Source organism: Triticum urartu, chromosome 3A (genome assembly GCF_056163025.1).
Source record: "Triticum urartu cultivar PI428250 chromosome 3A, HENAU_Tu73, whole genome shotgun sequence".
NCBI lineage: Eukaryota > Viridiplantae > Streptophyta > Magnoliopsida > Poales > Poaceae > Triticum > Triticum urartu.
The window spans coordinates 676,676,921-676,693,468 of record NC_141875.1 but is presented as its reverse complement, the minus strand read 5'-3'; the positions used below and the strand labels follow the sequence as shown (position 1 = coordinate 676,693,468).

At 45.7% G+C, this 16,548-nt stretch overlaps 4 protein-coding genes across 5 annotated transcripts; all 4 read right to left on the bottom strand.

Moving 5' to 3' along the window:
- Positions 1 to 2,566: 2,566 nt before the first annotated feature.
- On the bottom strand, positions 2,567 to 4,248 carry LOC125549131 (putative glutaredoxin-C2). Of its 2 annotated transcripts, none has more exons than XM_048712614.2 (2): positions 3,697 to 4,248; positions 2,567 to 3,530 (listed from the first exon to the last, which is right to left on the bottom strand). In XM_048712614.2, the coding sequence occupies exon 1, from the start codon at positions 4,113 to 4,115 to the stop codon at positions 3,801 to 3,803; it is 315 nt and encodes a 104-aa protein (XP_048568571.1). In that variant the 5' UTR covers positions 4,116 to 4,248; the 3' UTR covers positions 2,567 to 3,530; positions 3,697 to 3,800. The 2 variants fall into 2 exon arrangements, with proteins under 2 accessions (XP_048568571.1, XP_048568570.1); XM_048712613.2 differs by having other exon boundaries at positions 3,730 to 4,248.
- LOC147981446 (uncharacterized) lies at positions 2,567 to 14,507 on the bottom strand. The gene is made up of 4 exons (XM_087513968.1): positions 13,142 to 14,507; positions 9,011 to 9,198; positions 4,946 to 5,143; positions 2,567 to 3,530 (listed from the first exon to the last, which is right to left on the bottom strand). The coding sequence occupies exon 1, from the start codon at positions 14,418 to 14,420 to the stop codon at positions 13,200 to 13,202; it is 1,221 nt and encodes a 406-aa protein (XP_087370094.1). The 5' UTR covers positions 14,421 to 14,507; the 3' UTR covers positions 2,567 to 3,530; positions 4,946 to 5,143; positions 9,011 to 9,198; positions 13,142 to 13,199.
- On the bottom strand, positions 10,923 to 11,925 carry LOC125549130 (putative glutaredoxin-C2). Its single transcript, XM_048712612.2, has one exon. It carries the CDS (start codon positions 11,817 to 11,819, stop codon positions 11,571 to 11,573), a length of 249 nt encoding a protein of 82 aa, XP_048568569.1. The 5' UTR covers positions 11,820 to 11,925; the 3' UTR covers positions 10,923 to 11,570.
- Positions 14,508 to 14,698: 191 nt separating the features above from the next.
- LOC147981445 (uncharacterized) lies at positions 14,699 to 15,619 on the bottom strand. The gene is made up of 2 exons (XM_087517112.1): positions 15,560 to 15,619; positions 14,699 to 15,247 (listed from the first exon to the last, which is right to left on the bottom strand). The coding sequence occupies exons 1-2, from the start codon at positions 15,617 to 15,619 to the stop codon at positions 14,699 to 14,701; spliced, it is 609 nt and encodes a 202-aa protein (XP_087373238.1).
- Positions 15,620 to 16,548: the final 929 nt, after the last annotated feature.

Genomic DNA, 16,548 nt, shown 5'->3' with positions numbered 1-16,548 from the left:
AAGAATCAAGATTTGGGACAGGCTGAACTGTTGTTGTTAGTACCATACATAGAAAAATGTTGTTAGTACCATACATTGTTGGTACCAACTGAATCAATGCTTCAGCTGATGATTCAACAGGTTCCTGATAAGCTAGGTTAGATACAGTCTAATTCCTAGTTTTTTGCCATTTGTGCGTGAGAAGTAATACCATCGGCGTGGAGTTTGTGGACATGATGTAATACCATCGGCGTGGAGTTTGTGGACATGATGCATCACATCTAAAACCCCTTTATCTAATCGATACCACAAAATTAAGTAGAAAACACGCCTAACGATCTCAAAACTAGTGATGGATTGGACAAAAATATTTTGGAAAAAATAAATAACTTTTAATGTGAAAGATGGATATCACAACTAACTTTCAACATGCTCACCTTGTTGTATCATTTGAGCCATACCTGTCCAGAACACAAATGAAGCTTCCCTACCACAAGTTGTACTTTCAGTCATTCTGTTCCAATTGCTGCTCCTCATTTTTACTTACCTGTCTTGCGAAGGAATTTTTACACTACTGATCGCCATGATAAAATCTTCATCACCAGCAAGTCTTCATATTGGAAAATATCTTGTAAACACTGCAGTCAAGCTTAGAAGATTCACTGCAGTTCTGGTTGATATCTCACAATACGCTTCTGTGAACTTCAAGTTCATTTAATGAAATGACAGATGTTATTAAGATGACTCTTGCACCACTGCAGATAGAGTTGCACACATTGTTAGACAGTCATGACAAATTCAATGCATGCATAAACACGTTTCAAACTAAAGAGTGGCATTAAACACAGTGAAACAACATACATTAGTCAAAGGAGATGCAATCAAACCCATCTAGATTATTTTTCTCTCATCAATTTCCATTACCTCGTCAGCAACATACCTTCCTATTACAGAAGTCATACCCAGTGATGATATTACAAAGATCAAACACAAGGGGCGTCGCTCCTCTTATCATGCCCTACATCCCGTGCCGGGAAAACAGGCGGATAGATCATCATAAAGGGAGAGATATCGGGTTGACTATTTCGAATTCCTTGACTTGACTGTACTTTTATCCTTTCTAGACCAGGTTTTAGTTAAGCAACCAGCCAACCACTGAAGATTGTAAAATCCAAACAAGAAAATCTTAAGTTCAGCATGTACCTCTTTTCCTTTTATGGAAATTTCATTCACATGTATATACACGACACTGTTCCTATGGTGATTTTGTCATTGTATCAAAGGAGAGATGGCAAGAAAACTTTGTTCAGGATGGGATGATAGGCTATGTCATGAGGGGCAGTGCCTTCAACAAACATGGGTAAAATAAAAGAAACAAACACCACCTCAATCTTATGCATGGATACCAGGACCACATTTCACTTTCAAACTAGTTAGTGTGCGAACTTGATAGTGAAAAACACTTGTTCACTTTGTTACAGAAGCCTCGACGTATCTGTTAAGTTCTCCATCATAGGGATGAAATTACCAAAAAGAACGTAGAATGAAAAACACTTGTTCACTTTGTTACAGAAGCCTCGACGTATCTGTTAAGTTCTCCATCATAGGGATGAAATTACCAAAAAGAACGTAGAATGAAAAACACTTGTTCACTTTGTTACAGAAGCCTCCATGTATCTCTTTTAGACCTTTATATCAATTTTGCTATTTAAACCCACTAAGTTTGTGGTTACTGAACTGCGTTGAAATGTACTTATTTTCTAATCTGCGGCGGAAAATCAGCAACAAAAGTGTACAAAAAAAAGGATCACGGCAGGCACAAAAACATTTATTGGACAAACAAGTGATCCACTGCGATGCCAAATGCAGCCTAGCTAGGTAGATCCTTAGTACCGAGCTCGTGCAATCCGAGCTCACTGGACCAGTGCATCTACCTAAACATACTAACCTCCCTGAATCAGTCCATCTACCTCCAGTTATGTACTACCATTATATAGCTCCAAAAAAAGGTGTACGATATGACACTATATTCTCCATTTACTAAGGAGCATTATATATACCGTAGATTCTCTCAAAGTTTTAACACAACAACCAGCTAAATTAAGCAAAGCATCAAATCAAATTAAGCAACGAAAAGATAAACAAAAATCCTTTAATATTGCTCAGGATGCTCATCTCTTACAAAGCATCCATTCCTGTCATATAACAACAAGAGGTAAAACCACTGTTTTAAATAGCGGCAGTCCTCTAAATCACCAATAACGGCGCTATCGCGGGGCTATAGCCCACTATTGTCTATTCAAGACGTTGGGTAAAACTGAAAGATCATGCCGTTAATATGTTCGATGACCTTTCCAAAATCAGTAGCTGCACTGCACACACTATATGAACACTAGCTTAATACCTCAATTTTGAGGCTGAGATAACACGTAACTGCATGTACGCACCAGCCACTGCCGTCCTTAATTTTCAGAAGTTCGACAAAAACGTGTGCGCTATGACACAATATACTCCAATTTACTGAGCAACGTTATATATATACCGTGGATTATTCTCTCTCACGGCTTTAGCACAACAGACAGCCAGATTAAGCAAAGCATCAAATTAGTTTTTTTTAGAACGAAGGCTCAAGGAGAGCCCGGCTTTGAATTAACAAAGCCATCAACCGGCCAGGAGATACAAACACCCACAGTTACAACGAAGCATAGCAAACAAGCAAAAGAAAAGGAAAACAAAAAAAAAAGACGGCAGATACAAGGTGATGCCCGAAACAACTTCCTAGCCCCAACACGTACAAGCAAACAGGAAATAAGCAGTACAGACTAGCTTGATGTTGCCGAAGCCCTTCAATGCGCGAGTGGAGCACCATAACCCTGACAGAGAGCAAACTTCAGGGGGAGTTACAGCCCAGCAAATATGGACATGCCCTCATCTACTCCGATAGGTGGACGCCGTCCTCGTACTGACCCTCTCCACTTCCGAAGGGGACCCCTGCCCCTCGCCCTGGATCGAAGGGCGCCGTACCGTTGGCAAGTGGCAATGTTCCCCTGAGCAAGGATTGGTACAAGCTTCCAGGTCACCATGGGAGATTCTCAGCACGACCCACCTGCTGCGCTAAGAACACCAAACGAAGAGCCTCATCAAGACACAATAACCCACACCCAAGGAAGAGAAGCTGTTGTTGAGCGAGGTTGAAGAAGAACTTGCAAGCAGAGGATCCAAGGCAGCCAATGCAGATAGCAGGACAGCACCCGCTGGAATCAGCACCAAGTTCAAGCCTTCCATGCCCTGTTGCTGCCAACGGGGAAAGAACCCTATCTTCATCCCGTCCATGCCATGGCACTGAGAGCCGGCGAGCAAACAGCCACAAGTCAGGCAACAGACAACCAAACAGCAGAGCACTGCCCCAACAAGAAGACCATGGCGCCACCTCCACCTGCAAAGCCGCCACACACTTGACAACCACACCCATCGCCCCTGCACACCCCCAACTCACCCAAGGCGGCACCTTCAGGAAGATGACGACGCGTCAAACGCCGCTGCCGCCCAGCCTGCGCCCAAAGCATCAAATTAGTTAAGCAACGACAACAAGATAACAAGAATAAGCTCTTTTAATATTGCTCAGGATGCTTATCTCTTACAGAGCATCCTTTCTACTGTTTTCATGACAAAAAGAGGTACAACTGAAAGATCATGACTGTTAATATGTTTGATGACCTTTCCAAAATTATGTAGCTGCACTGCACGCACCATATGATCTCTAGCGATCACACACAACTGCACGCATGCATCAGCCACTGCTGTCCTTGAGCCTTGACTCTTCAGAGCCAGAGGGCGCCGGCCTGGCGGAGGAGCAGCACGAGCTGGCCGCCAACGTGCAGCATCATGACCTGGTCGGTGGTGCCGACAAGTCTGCCGCCGATGAAGACGGCCGGCGCAGGCGGGTTGCGTCCGACCATGCCAACGAGCACCCTCTCGACGTCCTTCCCGCGGGGGTCCTTGTCCAGCTCGTGCACCGTCCAGCTCACGCCCAGCTCTGTGAAGAGTGTTTTCACCGCGTGGCACATGCAGCAGTTGCTCGCTCCGAAGATCACCACCGCCCGCTGCGACGCCAGATTCGTCACTCTGTCCGCCATCGCTGATCGAGCGAATTGGTGGCTAGCTGTAGGCCATTGTTTCTTTGGGCTTTGTGTCCGGTTGATCTGATCAGCTCACTTCACTTGAACTTGGTGTAAGCTGTTGTTTCTTGGAGTTGGATGATAGTGATGACCCAGCGTGCTTATTTATAGATGACCGCGGCGGGTAAAGAGGAGGGAGTGGTCGGCGCTGGATTGCACACTTAATTGAAGTGCAAGGGAATCGCTATGAGATGTGGCTAATCGGGTAGAATATATCTTCTCTGTCTAAAGGTTCTATTCTACCACCTTATCTAATCTTTGCTTTTGGGAATTGGGAGGGGCCAAAATCATACAGTTAGCTATGGACAGTAGAGTTTCTAACCATTGATATTTTTTAATAGTCTCGAGTAAGATAAACAAGAATCAAGATTCGAGACAGGTTGACCTTTTGTTTTTAGTATCACACAGAAAAATGGTGTAGAATCAAGATTCGAGATAGGCTGAACTTTTGTGGTATCGACTGAATAGATGCTTCAGCTGGTGATTCAACAGGTCCCTGATAAGCTAGATTTGGATACACTCTAATCAGCTGCTTTTGCCATTTGTGCATCAGAAGGAATACCAATTGTGTGGAGTCGTGGACACAATGCATCACATCTAAACCCCTTTATCTAATGGATATCACAAAATTAAGTACAGAACTAGCTACAGATCACACCTAACGATCTCCCTTAGAACTACTAGTAGTGAACTAGTGATGATGGATGGATTGGACAATATTTTTTTGGGATAATATAAAAGTTCTAATGTGAAAGATAGATATCACAACAAACATTCAACATGCTCACCTTGTTGTATCGTTTGAGCCATCCCTCCTGAACACAAATGAAGCTTCCTTGCCACAAGTTGCAGTTTCAGTCATTTCTGTTCCAGTTGCTGCTCCTCATTTCTACTTACCCATTTTCTCAAGTATTTTCACACGACTGATCGCCATGATAAAATCTTCATTACCGACAAGTCTTCATATTGGCAATATCTTATAAACACTGCAGTCAAGCTTAGAAGTCATGCCCAGTGAAGATATTACAAAGGTCAAACACAGGGGGTCATTCCTTATCTACAATGCAAAGGCAGAGCTACTTCTATTTCGGCTAAAAAAAAGTCATCATTATTGACAAGTCTTCATATGTGCAATATCTTATACACACTGCAGTCAAGCTGAGATGATTCAGTGCAGTTCAGGTGGATATCTCGCAATACACTTATGTAAACTTCACGTTCTTCTAATGAAATGACAAAGGTCATTAAGATCAATCTTAGATGACTACAACACCTAGTGTTCTACGGATGCAAGTCTGCGACATGGACTCTACACGTTTGCATTGCTAAGCTCAGTATCTGCTAATCAAGTTGGTAACCAGTACATGCAAGAATCTACTATATTTTGTATATATCTGGCAAATAACAGATAAGAGTTGCACACATTGTTTCGACAGTCATGACAAATTCTATGCATGCAAACATGTTCAAACCAAGGAGAGGAATTAAACACAGTGAAATAGCATACATTAGTCAGAGAAGATCCACTCAAACCCATCCACAGAATTATGATTTCTCATCAATTTCCGTTACCTCAGTAAGCTATGTAATATGGGATAGTGCTTTCAACAAATAGGGGCACAAACTTCCCAAAAAAGACCGCCAACCTTATGCATGGATAAAAGGATTACACAGAGTCAAACTTAGCTAGTGTTCGAACTTGATAGCGAAAACACATTTTCACTTTGTAAGAGAAGCCTTGACATATCTCTTAACTCCGTGATAGGGGTGAGATTACCAAAAGAACGCAGAATAAAAAGGTTAATCTTGACCTACCATATCTTTTAGACCATTATATCAACTTTTTATTCTGCGTTTGTGGTTAATGAATTGCGTTGCAATGTACTTATTTTGTAATCAGCGATGGAAAATTAGCAACAAAAGTATTACAAAAAGAGTTAAACAAATAGCACCCAATCGAACTCCGCCTATGTTGTCTCAACATAGCCGGTCCCAAGCCTTGGTAAAGGAGGAGGTTTGTGATAGGCTTGGCGAGGCAACATCAAAAGTCAGCCACTCTTATGGAGATGAAACCCAAAAGATTTTCATTGGGGTGTAACCCTCTCAGTGTCGCGCCACATCGAGACCCGGGTGTGGTGTCAAATGGGCAAGCCCCCCCCCCCTCCCAGTGGCGCGACGTATCTTCATCTGGATACGGTGGCAAGTGACCGAGGATCAGGTCGTCGCATCCTTAGTGACGCGCTACATTGACGCCCGGCTGTATTGGAAAATGAGCAAGGATCTTTGGTCGCATCCTTAGTGACGCGCTACATCGACGCCCGGCTGTAACCCTCTCAGCGTCGCGCCACATCGAGACCCGGGTGTGGTGTCAAATGGGCAAGCCCCCCCCCCCCCCCCCTCCCGGTGGCGCGACGTATCTTCATCTGGATACGGTGGCAAGTGACTGAGGATCAGGTCATCGCATCCTTAGTGACGTGCTACATCGACGCCCGACTGTATTGGAAAATGAGCAAGGATCTTCGCATTTGATTCGACAAGTGCGAAGGGTATGGAAGCTAGCCGAGACTAGGAGGATCCGCTTAGGTAGCTGTAACGTAGGGTCCTTGACAGGTAAGCTTCGGGAGCTAGTGGATACAACGGTGAGGAGAGGTGTTGATAACCTTTGCGTCCAAGAAACCAAATGGAGGGGGCAGAAGGTGAAGGAGGTGGAGGATGAAGAGCTTAGTAGGGCAGATAAACAGTTGGGTGAATCTCCTTCCACAAGTTCCACCCCCTAGGGTTCCCTCCCTCCCTCCCCCGCTGCCACCTGCGAGGCGCCGGGGAGGGCCCCAAATCTCCGCCGCCGAACACCCCTCCGCCTCCCCCCTCCTCCCTCGCCACCGCCAAAGGGCGCGGCTAGGCGAAGCCCAGTCGTCTCCGACGGCGGCGGGGCCTTCTCGTCCCTCGCGCGTGGGGTTGGCGCGGATCCGATCTCACGGGCAGGGCGCAGCGCTCGGTGTCAGGCATGGCGGCGCCCCGGAGCAGGCCGGTGATGGCGGCGTGGCGTCGGGCGGCGGATGGCATGGCGGTGGTGCGGGCTGGTGTGGCGTCGGCGGCGGTGTTCCGGCAGCGCCTCGGCGTCACGTCCGGCGCCACGGGTTGCGGCTGACCGGGTTGCGGGTGGCCTCTTGCCGTGGTCTCTGGTTGGGGGCGGCGCGGCAGCGGAGGTGGTGAGCTGCTCCCTCCCAGTCGGGCCCTCATGGCTGGGTGGCGGCGCTCGGCTCGGGCGAGTCCCCCTGGTGGCGTCTCTGGGCAGCGGCGGCGACAGCTCGTCCACCCTCCCTCTCCGGCATCTGGCGGCGGCCGATGCCTTCCGATGCCCTGGGCCTTCGACGCGGGGGTGGAACTCGGTTTCGGGGGGGGGGGAGCTGGAGCCGGCAAGGCATCGGTCATGGCCATGGGCCACTTCTCCACCTTCCCCTTCCCCCGGTCGTTGTATGGTCGCGGCCCTTCCCGAGGCAGGCTGGCCGTCGGCGATTCTGGAGGTGGTTGGGGTTGCCAATCTGAGCAAAGGCGTGGCCTTTGGTTACTACAGGGTGGTCTCATGGAGGGGCGGCGGCCCTAGCGGTGGGAGCCGTGCGTTGGTCGTGGGCGGGCTGTGCGGCTCGGATGCGGGCAGGCAACCATGGCCGCTTGGGCGGCATGGCTACGTGTGTTGACGGACCAGGGCGGCGGAAGAGTTGAAGCACCAGGGTACATCACCTACCCAGTCTGTGTACTGGTCGACGGTGACGGCGTCCGTGGACGTCTTGTGCTCCTTGCAGAATCCGTCGTGGTGCTTCTACCCCTTCCATCTTACTCCGGGTGAAAACTCGATCCTCGGATCGGACGGTGGCGACGTTCGTGGTCGTGCCCTTCCTGGAGGCACCGTCTTGGAGTCCTCGGTCCGGCATGTCCGTTACACATCCTCCTGGAAGATCGCTCCTTGTGGTGGTGTTCTCCGTCAGCTCTAAGCGGATTCTTTTTGCTCATCTTTTAGGTGCTTTGTAGTCGTTGTGGTTGTGTGTCGGTGCCCGGCATTCATGTATCTTGCCTTGGGTGTGTGGTGTGCGTTTGTATTAGATGCTTTGTTGTTGTGGTTCACGCTTTATAATATAAAGCGGGGGGAAACCCTTTTTCGTAAGGAGGTGGAGGATACCGACTTCAAGCTGTGGTACACAGGGACGTGTGCAAACAGAAATGGCGTAGGCATCTTAATCAACAAGAGTTCTGGGAAGGCCTTGAGGACATGATTAGGAGTGTTCCAATTGGAGAGAAGCTCTTCATAGGAGGAGACCTCAATCGACACGTGGGTATTTGATATTTTTTAATATTTTCTATGGCGACCAGAGCAGCTGATCTTTGATATTTTTTAATAGTGTCTCGAATAAGTAAAGATGAAGAAGAATCAAGATTCTTGACAAGCTGAACTTTTGTTGTTAGTATCACACATAGAAAAATGATGCGAAGAATCAAGATTCAAGATAGGCTTAACTTTTGTAGTATCAACTGAATCAGTGCTTCAGCTGGTGATTCAACAAGTCCTGATAAGCTAGATTTAGATCCACTCTAATTTCTAGTTTTTTGCCATTTGTGCGTGAGAAGGAATACTGGTTGTGTAGAGTTGTGGACATGATGCATCACATCTAAAACCCCTCCATTTAATGGATGCCACAAATTAAGTAGAAAACTAGCTCCACATCACACCTAACGATCTCCCCTAGAACTACTAATAGTGAACTGGTGATGATGGATGGATTGTACTTTTTTTGCAAAAAAATAAGCAAGTTTTAATGTGGAAGATGGATATCACAACTAACTCTCAACATGCTCACCTTGTTGTATCGTTTGAGCCTTCCCTTCTGAACACAAATGAAGTTTCCTTGCCACAGGTTGTACTTCCAGTCATTTCTGTTCCAGTTGCTGCTCCTCATTTCTACTTATCTGTCTTCCAAAGGTTTTTTTTTACACCACTGGTCGCTATGATAAATTCCTTATCTTCAATGCAAAGGCAGAGCTCCTTCTGTTTCGGCCCAAAAGAAAAAAACTTCATTACTGACAAGTCCTCATATATGCAATAACTTATACACACTGCAGTCAAGCTTAGAAGATTCAGCGCAGTTCGGGTGGATATCTCGCAAAATGCACTTCTGTAAACTTCACACCTTCTTTTAATGAAATGACAAAAGTTATTAAGATCAATCTGACATGACTGCAACACCTGGTGTTCTACGGCTGTGAGTCTGTGACATGAACACTACACATTTGCATTGCTAAGCTCAGTATCTGCTAATCAAGTTGGTAACCATTACATGCAAGAATCTACTGTATTTTGCATCAGGATATAGCATATAGAGTTGCACACATTGTTTCGACAGTCATGACAAATTCTATGCATGCTAACATTATTCAAACCAAGGAGAGAAATTAAACACAGTGAAATATCATACATTAGTCAGAGTCCAATCAAACCATCCAGATAATTTTGATTTCTCATCAATTTCCATTACCTTGTCAGCAACATACCTTCCTATTCGGGATGCGATGATAAGCTATGTCATGAGGGATAGTGTTTCAACAACTAGAGGTACAAACTTCCCAAAAAAGACTGCCAATCCTATGCATGGATACCAGGATTACATTACACTGTCAAACTAGCTAGTGTGCGAACTTGATAGTGAAAAACATTTTTTTCACTTTGTTATAGAAGTCTTGACATATCTCTTAATTTCTCATGATAGGGATGAGATTACCGAAAAGACCCTAGAATGAAAAGAAGGCTAATCTTGACCTACCATATCTCTTAGACCTTTATATCAACTACTATCTAAACACCCCAGTTTGTGGTTTCTGAATTGTGTTGCATGTACTTATTTTGTAATCTGCGATGGAAAATTAGCAACAAAAGTATACAAGAAAAGGGTTAAACAAAGAGCACCCAATCGGTGTGTCTGTACTTATGACGACAGCATGTATTTGGAGTTTCTGTGGGGTTTGTAAAGCGACATGGAGGTCACCCTGGCCCATGAAGTGCTCTACCTCCAATCATCGACATCATTCGCTTAAAGTAGAAAAATATTTATTTGACAAACAAATGATCCACTGCGACGCCAAATGCAGCCTAGGTAGATCCTTCTTCTTAGCTCATACCATACCTAGCTCACTGGACCAGTGCATCTATCTCAACATACTAATCTCCCTGAATTAGTGCATCTACCTCCAGTTATCTACTACTGTTATATAGCTTCGAGAAAAATGTGTACGATATGACATGATATTCTCCATTTACGGAGGAGCATTATATATACCGTGGATTCTCTCATGATCTTAGCACAACAGCCGGCTAAATTAAGCAAAGCATCAAATTAAGCAACAATATGATAAGATAAGCATAAGCTCCTTTAATATTGCTCACAATGCTCATCACAAAGCATCCATTGCTTCTGTCATATGACAACAAGTGGCAAAACTGAAAGATCATGACTGTGGAAGTGGAAATGAATGAAGGGGAGCCTTGGCGCAGCAGTAAAGCTGTTGCTTTGTGACCATGAGGTCATGGGTTTCTGGAAACAACCTCTTATAGAAATGTAAGGAAAGACTGCGTATTGTACACCCAAAGCGGTCGGACCTTTCCCCGGACCTTGCTCAAGCGGGAGTTACGTGCACCGGGCTGCCCTTTTTTAAAGTGGAAATGAATACAGAAACCCCGGTAATGAATATGGAAGCATATACTGCCGGAAACGAACACCGAGCGAATACAGGGCGGACACGGAAACATAAGCAGGTGTTGGTCGGAACTTAATAACCCTAACCATAGAAAAACACAAGCACAGTAATAAACTTGATCAATTATTAACATGGCTACCAAATAATATAATTAGGTTAGCGACTCAGTATAGTATTATAGTAGTACTGGAGAATTGCATAGGGGAGGGTCTAGTTGACTACATGCATGGTCGTGGAATTGGGCCTCCCATGGGTCATTTTGCTCACCATGTCATTGTGTTTTGTTTGGTGGTTGTGCTGTAAAGCAGCCATAGTCTCATAGTAAAGATGGAAATTTCATATTCACGAAAACAGAAAGTTCCGTTTCCATGCCTGTTCTGCCAGAAAACAACGTTCTGTTTTGTTTCCATTTCCGCGTAAAAAAAATCCATTTTTCGTTTCCATTTTGCAAATTTCCATTTCCATATTTTCTTTCCATTTTCGTTTTTCCACCAGAAAAGCGGAAAGTTTCCACTCCATTTTCATCCCTAACCGTTGATATGTTTGATGAGCTTTCCAAAACTATGTAGCTGCACTGCACGCACTACATGATCACTAGCTTGGCTCGATTTTGAGGCTGCGATCACACATAACTGCACACACGCATCAGCCACTGTTGTCCTTGACTCTTCAGAGCCAGAGGGCACCAGCCTGGCTGAGGAGCGGCACAAGCTGGCCGCCAAGGTGCAGTGTCATGACCATGCCAGCAAGCGCCCTCTCGACGTCCTTCCCCCAGGGGTCCTTTGCCAGCTTGTGCACCGTCCAGCTCACGCCCAGCTCCGTGAAGAGCGTCTTCACCGCATGGCACATGAAGCGGTTGCTCACACCGAAGATCACCACCACGCGCTGCGATGCCAGCTTCGTCACCCTGTCCACCATTGCTGATCGAGCCAATTGGTGGCTGGCTGTAGGATGTTGTTTTTTGGGGCTTTGTGGTCGATCATCTGATCAGTTCAGTTCACTTGAGCTAGATGTAGGCTGTTGTTTCTTGGTGTTTTATGATGCTGATGACCCAACGGTGCTTATTTATAGATGTGTCTGATTGGGTAGAATATATGTTCTCTGTTGGAAGGTTCTATCTACCACCTTTTGTATCTTTGCTTTTGGGAGGGGCCAAAACCATAGTTAGCTATGGCCAGGAGAGTGGCTAATCTCTGATGATATTTTTAATGATGTGCTCAATAAGTAATTTTTTAAAGAAGAATCGAGATTCAAGACAGGCAGAAGTTTAGCTATTAGTATCATATCTATGGAAAAAAGGATGGTGGTACCGAACGAAATCACTGCTTCAGCTGATGATTCATCAAGTTCCTGATAAGCTAGGTTTGGATTCTTTTTTCTGGACACCATTGGGAATTTGGGATAAAACTCCATCTAATGAATTCTAGCACCTCGTGTACTCTTTGCTTTTGTGAGGGAGCAAAGTGATATAGTTAGCTATGGTCAGGAGTGTAGCTAATCTTTGATATTTTTTTTTTGTAATGATGCCTAAAAATGAAGAAGAGTCAGGATTCGAGATAGGCTGAACTTTAGTTATTACTATCATATATAGAAAAATGGATGGTGGTATCATTCAAATCAATGCTTCAGTTGATGATTAATCAGATTTCTGATAAGCTAGCACTCTAATTTACTGTTTTTGCTATTTGTCCGTGACGAGGAATACCATTGTTGTGGAGTTTGTGGACACCAAGCATCACTTCTTGTTCTGGCTGCCAGTGGGATAAAACTTCATCTAATGGCATCTATCAAATTTTCCCTTAGAACTGAAGTAGTGAACTAGTGATGATGGGTGGATTATAGCTTGTAGACAAGTCAGTTTTAATAAAAATGGACATCACAACACATGCATACCGTCTTATCGCTTGAGACATCCCTGTCAAGAATACAAAAGAAACTTCCTTGCCAAAAGCTATATTTTCAGTTATTTCTCTTCCATTTGCTGCTTGCCATTTTTATTTGGCCACCATCCAAAGTTTTCCTAGGCAACCGATCATTACCAGAAAGCAATCATATATGGAATATCTTATACAAACTACTGTCAGCTTAGAAGATCAGTGCAGTTTTGCTGGATATATTTCAATAAACCTCTGCAAACTTCAGGTTTTTTAACTGAAATGAAACACATGTTCTTAAGACCCAACATACATGACTGCAATATCTATTGTTTTTAGGAAGAGAAATAACTCAAAAGTACATACCTCTCTATTGCAGAACTCATACTCAGTTTAGATAGTACAACAATCAAACACAGGGGAATCATTCTTCACGTCTCACGTTCCGCGCTGGGAAGATAGGCGGCCAGATCATCATAACAGGAGAGACACGTACGTGGCCAGCAGTCGCACGTTTATACCCACATTCATCTGCCCCCCTCTGATTGACCTTCTCAACCACCCTGCTCCTCAGATGAACATAAAAGAGAGCACCACTTGCTGGGTGATCTAAGAACAGAAAGTCAACATTGTCCCCAACCGTGACAACATCAAGGCAAACATCGTGAGGAACCCAACTGTCCTCCGCGCGAGGTGTGCATGCCTGACCCACACTGACACAAAATGTGTCGACCAGCAGCCAGCCTGCCCCATCATTGCCCGACATCCGATGGAGCCACACACTGAGCTGAAACCCGTCTGCACTGACGAGATAGAGACCGGAATCTTCCGCACATGAGAGCATATAGTTGCCCCGCACTCCAACTGGTAGCTCCAGGGTGAAAAGGATCCTGGTGGCTAAATCTAGACCCAAGGTGTACCCTAAGTTGGTCACCATGAAGACTTTGCCATGGATGGGTGGTAGCATTTCATGGAAGACGATGTCATCAGGGAGCTCTATCTCTGCCGAGCCCCTGGCAGGGAGGCCAGAGCTGCCAGATCCAAGGACGCACACCTCCGCATACACTTTTGGCCAGTCCTTCCACAGATTCACCAAGGTGATGCCGTCGCGGCCCCCATCCTCGGGTAGGAACATCTCAGTGAATCCCGTTTGAGTGCCCTGCACCCAGCGGTCACGGTGGGGCCGGATCTGTGGGAGGACGGTTGAAGACTCACCGGCGAGAAGCGACACCACGAGGGGGTGATCGAATCTGCCGGCGTGGAAGACCTCGATGATGAGGCGACCATTCCGGCAGTTCTTGATTCGCGGGCATCTGCGAGCGAAGGCGGCGTCGCAGGAGGAGGTCGCGCGGCGTATGGGGACGGCGAGCTCCGGGGGCTGCCGCGGGAGAGGCACGAAACGATACCTGCCGGGGTAGCCGACGCAGACGCCGAGGAGGCGGGGCGGGTTGCGCTCGCGGAAGCGGCGGAGGAAGGCCGGGTCGGAGGCGTGGTGGAGCCACCGCTTGGAGACGAGGGCGGCGTGGACGAGGCAGGTGGGGAAGCCGAGGCGGAGGAGGATCTCGTGCAGGAGGTTGTCGTCGCCAAGAACCGCCGCCGCCGATGCGAGCGCGGCGGCCGCCGGCAACCGTCGATCTCCGTCCATAGTTTTGGCCAGCAAAAGTTTGGGGGATTTTCCGGTGGGAGGGGTTTGGTTTGGAGGGGTTTCGGTGGAAGCGGAGCAGGAAATATGTAGGCAGAATGGATACGCCACGGCTGGATCGAGCGTTTCCTTCCCTTTTTTTTTTTTGAAAATGCGTTTCCTTCCTCTTTCTTCTTGATCCATTTTCCGGTGTTGGATTATACAGGACACTAGTAACGGTTGGTTTGTGCCCTCGTGTCATCCCTTACGCCATTTTTTGAAAGAGAACACGAAACATTCCATTAAGAACCAATGCTGGACAAGTCGCCAGCAACAGCGTCATTTACAAAGTCTGGACACTCATCAAGCCAAATCTCACTTATGCCAGCTCCTAGTTTAGTACCATACGCTGCTAAACAGTGTGCCACTACATTACAAGTTCTAGGACAAGACACAACAGTTACATGATTGAAGCTTACTCTCAGCTTAAATTTAATATCTTTGAAAATAGCTCCTAATGTAGAGAGATCATAGTCTTCATTGTTCACTGCTGACTGAAGTTGCACAGAGTCAGTCTCCATTATGACACAGTGACAACCCATCTGAATAGCTGCGTTTATGGCATGCAACATTGCCATTGCCTCCGAATGAAGCGCATCCGAAACTTGCCCCAAATTTCCTGCACCAGCTGCTATTACCATACCACAATCGTTCCTGATAACAAAGCCCCAACCTCCAGAATTTGATTCCTTCAGGTAGGCGCCGTCAGTGTTGATTTTCAAGATCTTCGGTGGAGGTCTGGACCATCTTTCTTTTTGTTGTTGCTCTTGTATTCTCCCTTCTTGCCTTACCTTAGAAAATTGCATAAAAAGATAGTTAATAGAATGACATATTTCATCAGAAGGTTTAATTTCATTTCCTGCATTTGCTCTATTCCTCTCATGCCACCAACGCCAGAGAAGCAGGCATGATTTAATTTTTTCTTCTTCATTGAGGTTCAATATTTTTTCCATACAGCTCAGTGCATCAGTACAATCTAGAATTTGTAATCTGACATGCTCCAACTGAGCTTTCCTCCACACATCCTTTACCCTCTTACACTTAATGAAACAATGGCCACCATCCTCATCCAACCGAAAACAGATTGGACAACGGGTGTCAACTTGCATACTCTTTGCTGGAGCTTCATGCGCAGTGGTAAGGTATTTGTGGACATGCGCCATAAGAAGTGAAGAACCTTGTTGGGGAGGGGAAGCGACCACAACTTTGGCCAATTAAAACCACATGTATCTTCATCTGTACTTGAGGAAGAAGTTAGTCCTGAAATAGATTCACGAGCCGTGGTGTCTACAGCAACTCTATAAGCTGATTTCACCGAAAATATACCTTTTTTATCATAATGCCATGCTATGAAATCATCTTCATGTGTATGAATTGGGATTTGTAGAATAATATTTGCATCTTCAGGGAGAAAGGTTTGTCTAACTAAGTCTTCATCCCAATTGTTTGTGGTAGGATCAATTAAATCATTTACTTTAGCTACAACATTTCCACCCCTCTGTGTGATGACTCTCCTAGTACTTCCTCTTGGAATCCAGGGATCAGACCAAATATTGATGTTGCTACCACTGCCTACTCTCCATATGATCCCTTTCTTGAGCAGATCTACTCCTTTTAGTATACTGCGCCATGTGTAGGATATGCCGCTTCTAGGCCTGGCTTGAAGAACTGAGCCATCTGAATAGTATCTTGCTGACAGGACCTGCACACATAAGGAAGCTGGGTTTTGAATGAGCCTCCATGCTTGCCTTGCAAGCATGGCCAGATTGAAGGCATGGAGATCCCTAAATCCCAAGCCTCCTATTTTCTTCGTCTTCGTCATCTTCTCCCAGCTAGCCCAATGTATTTTATTCTCTTTATCCACTTGGCTCCACCAGTATCTATTTATCATATTGCTCAACTCTTCACATAGGGTCTTGGTTAGATCAAAGCAAGCCATGGAATACACCGGGATTGCTTGTGCTACCGCTTTAATGAGGATTTCTTTCCCGCCTTTCGATAGGAGTTTTTCCTTCCATCCTTGGATCTTTTTCCACACCCTCTCTTTTACATACTCAAAGGTTCTTGCTTTGGCCTTACCCACATAGGATGG

Excerpts from the sequence above, each read along its gene's own strand:
- LOC125549131 (XM_048712614.2), bottom strand. The coding sequence starts at position 4,115 with ATGGCGGACAGAGTGACGAATCTGGCGTCGCAGCGGGCGGTGGTGATC.
- LOC125549130 (XM_048712612.2), bottom strand. The coding sequence starts at position 11,819 with ATGGTGGACAGGGTGACGAAGCTGGCATCGCAGCGCGTGGTGGTGATC.
- LOC147981446 (XM_087513968.1), bottom strand. The coding sequence starts at position 14,420 with ATGGACGGAGATCGACGGTTGCCGGCGGCCGCCGCGCTCGCATCGGCG.
- LOC147981445 (XM_087517112.1), bottom strand. The coding sequence starts at position 15,619 with ATGGCGCATGTCCACAAATACCTTACCACTGCGCATGAAGCTCCAGCA. Across the intron at positions 15,248-15,559 it reads CTCCAGCAAAGAGTATGCAA|GTAAGGCAAGAAGGGAGAAT; the intron begins GTTGACACCCGT and ends CAATTTTCTAAG.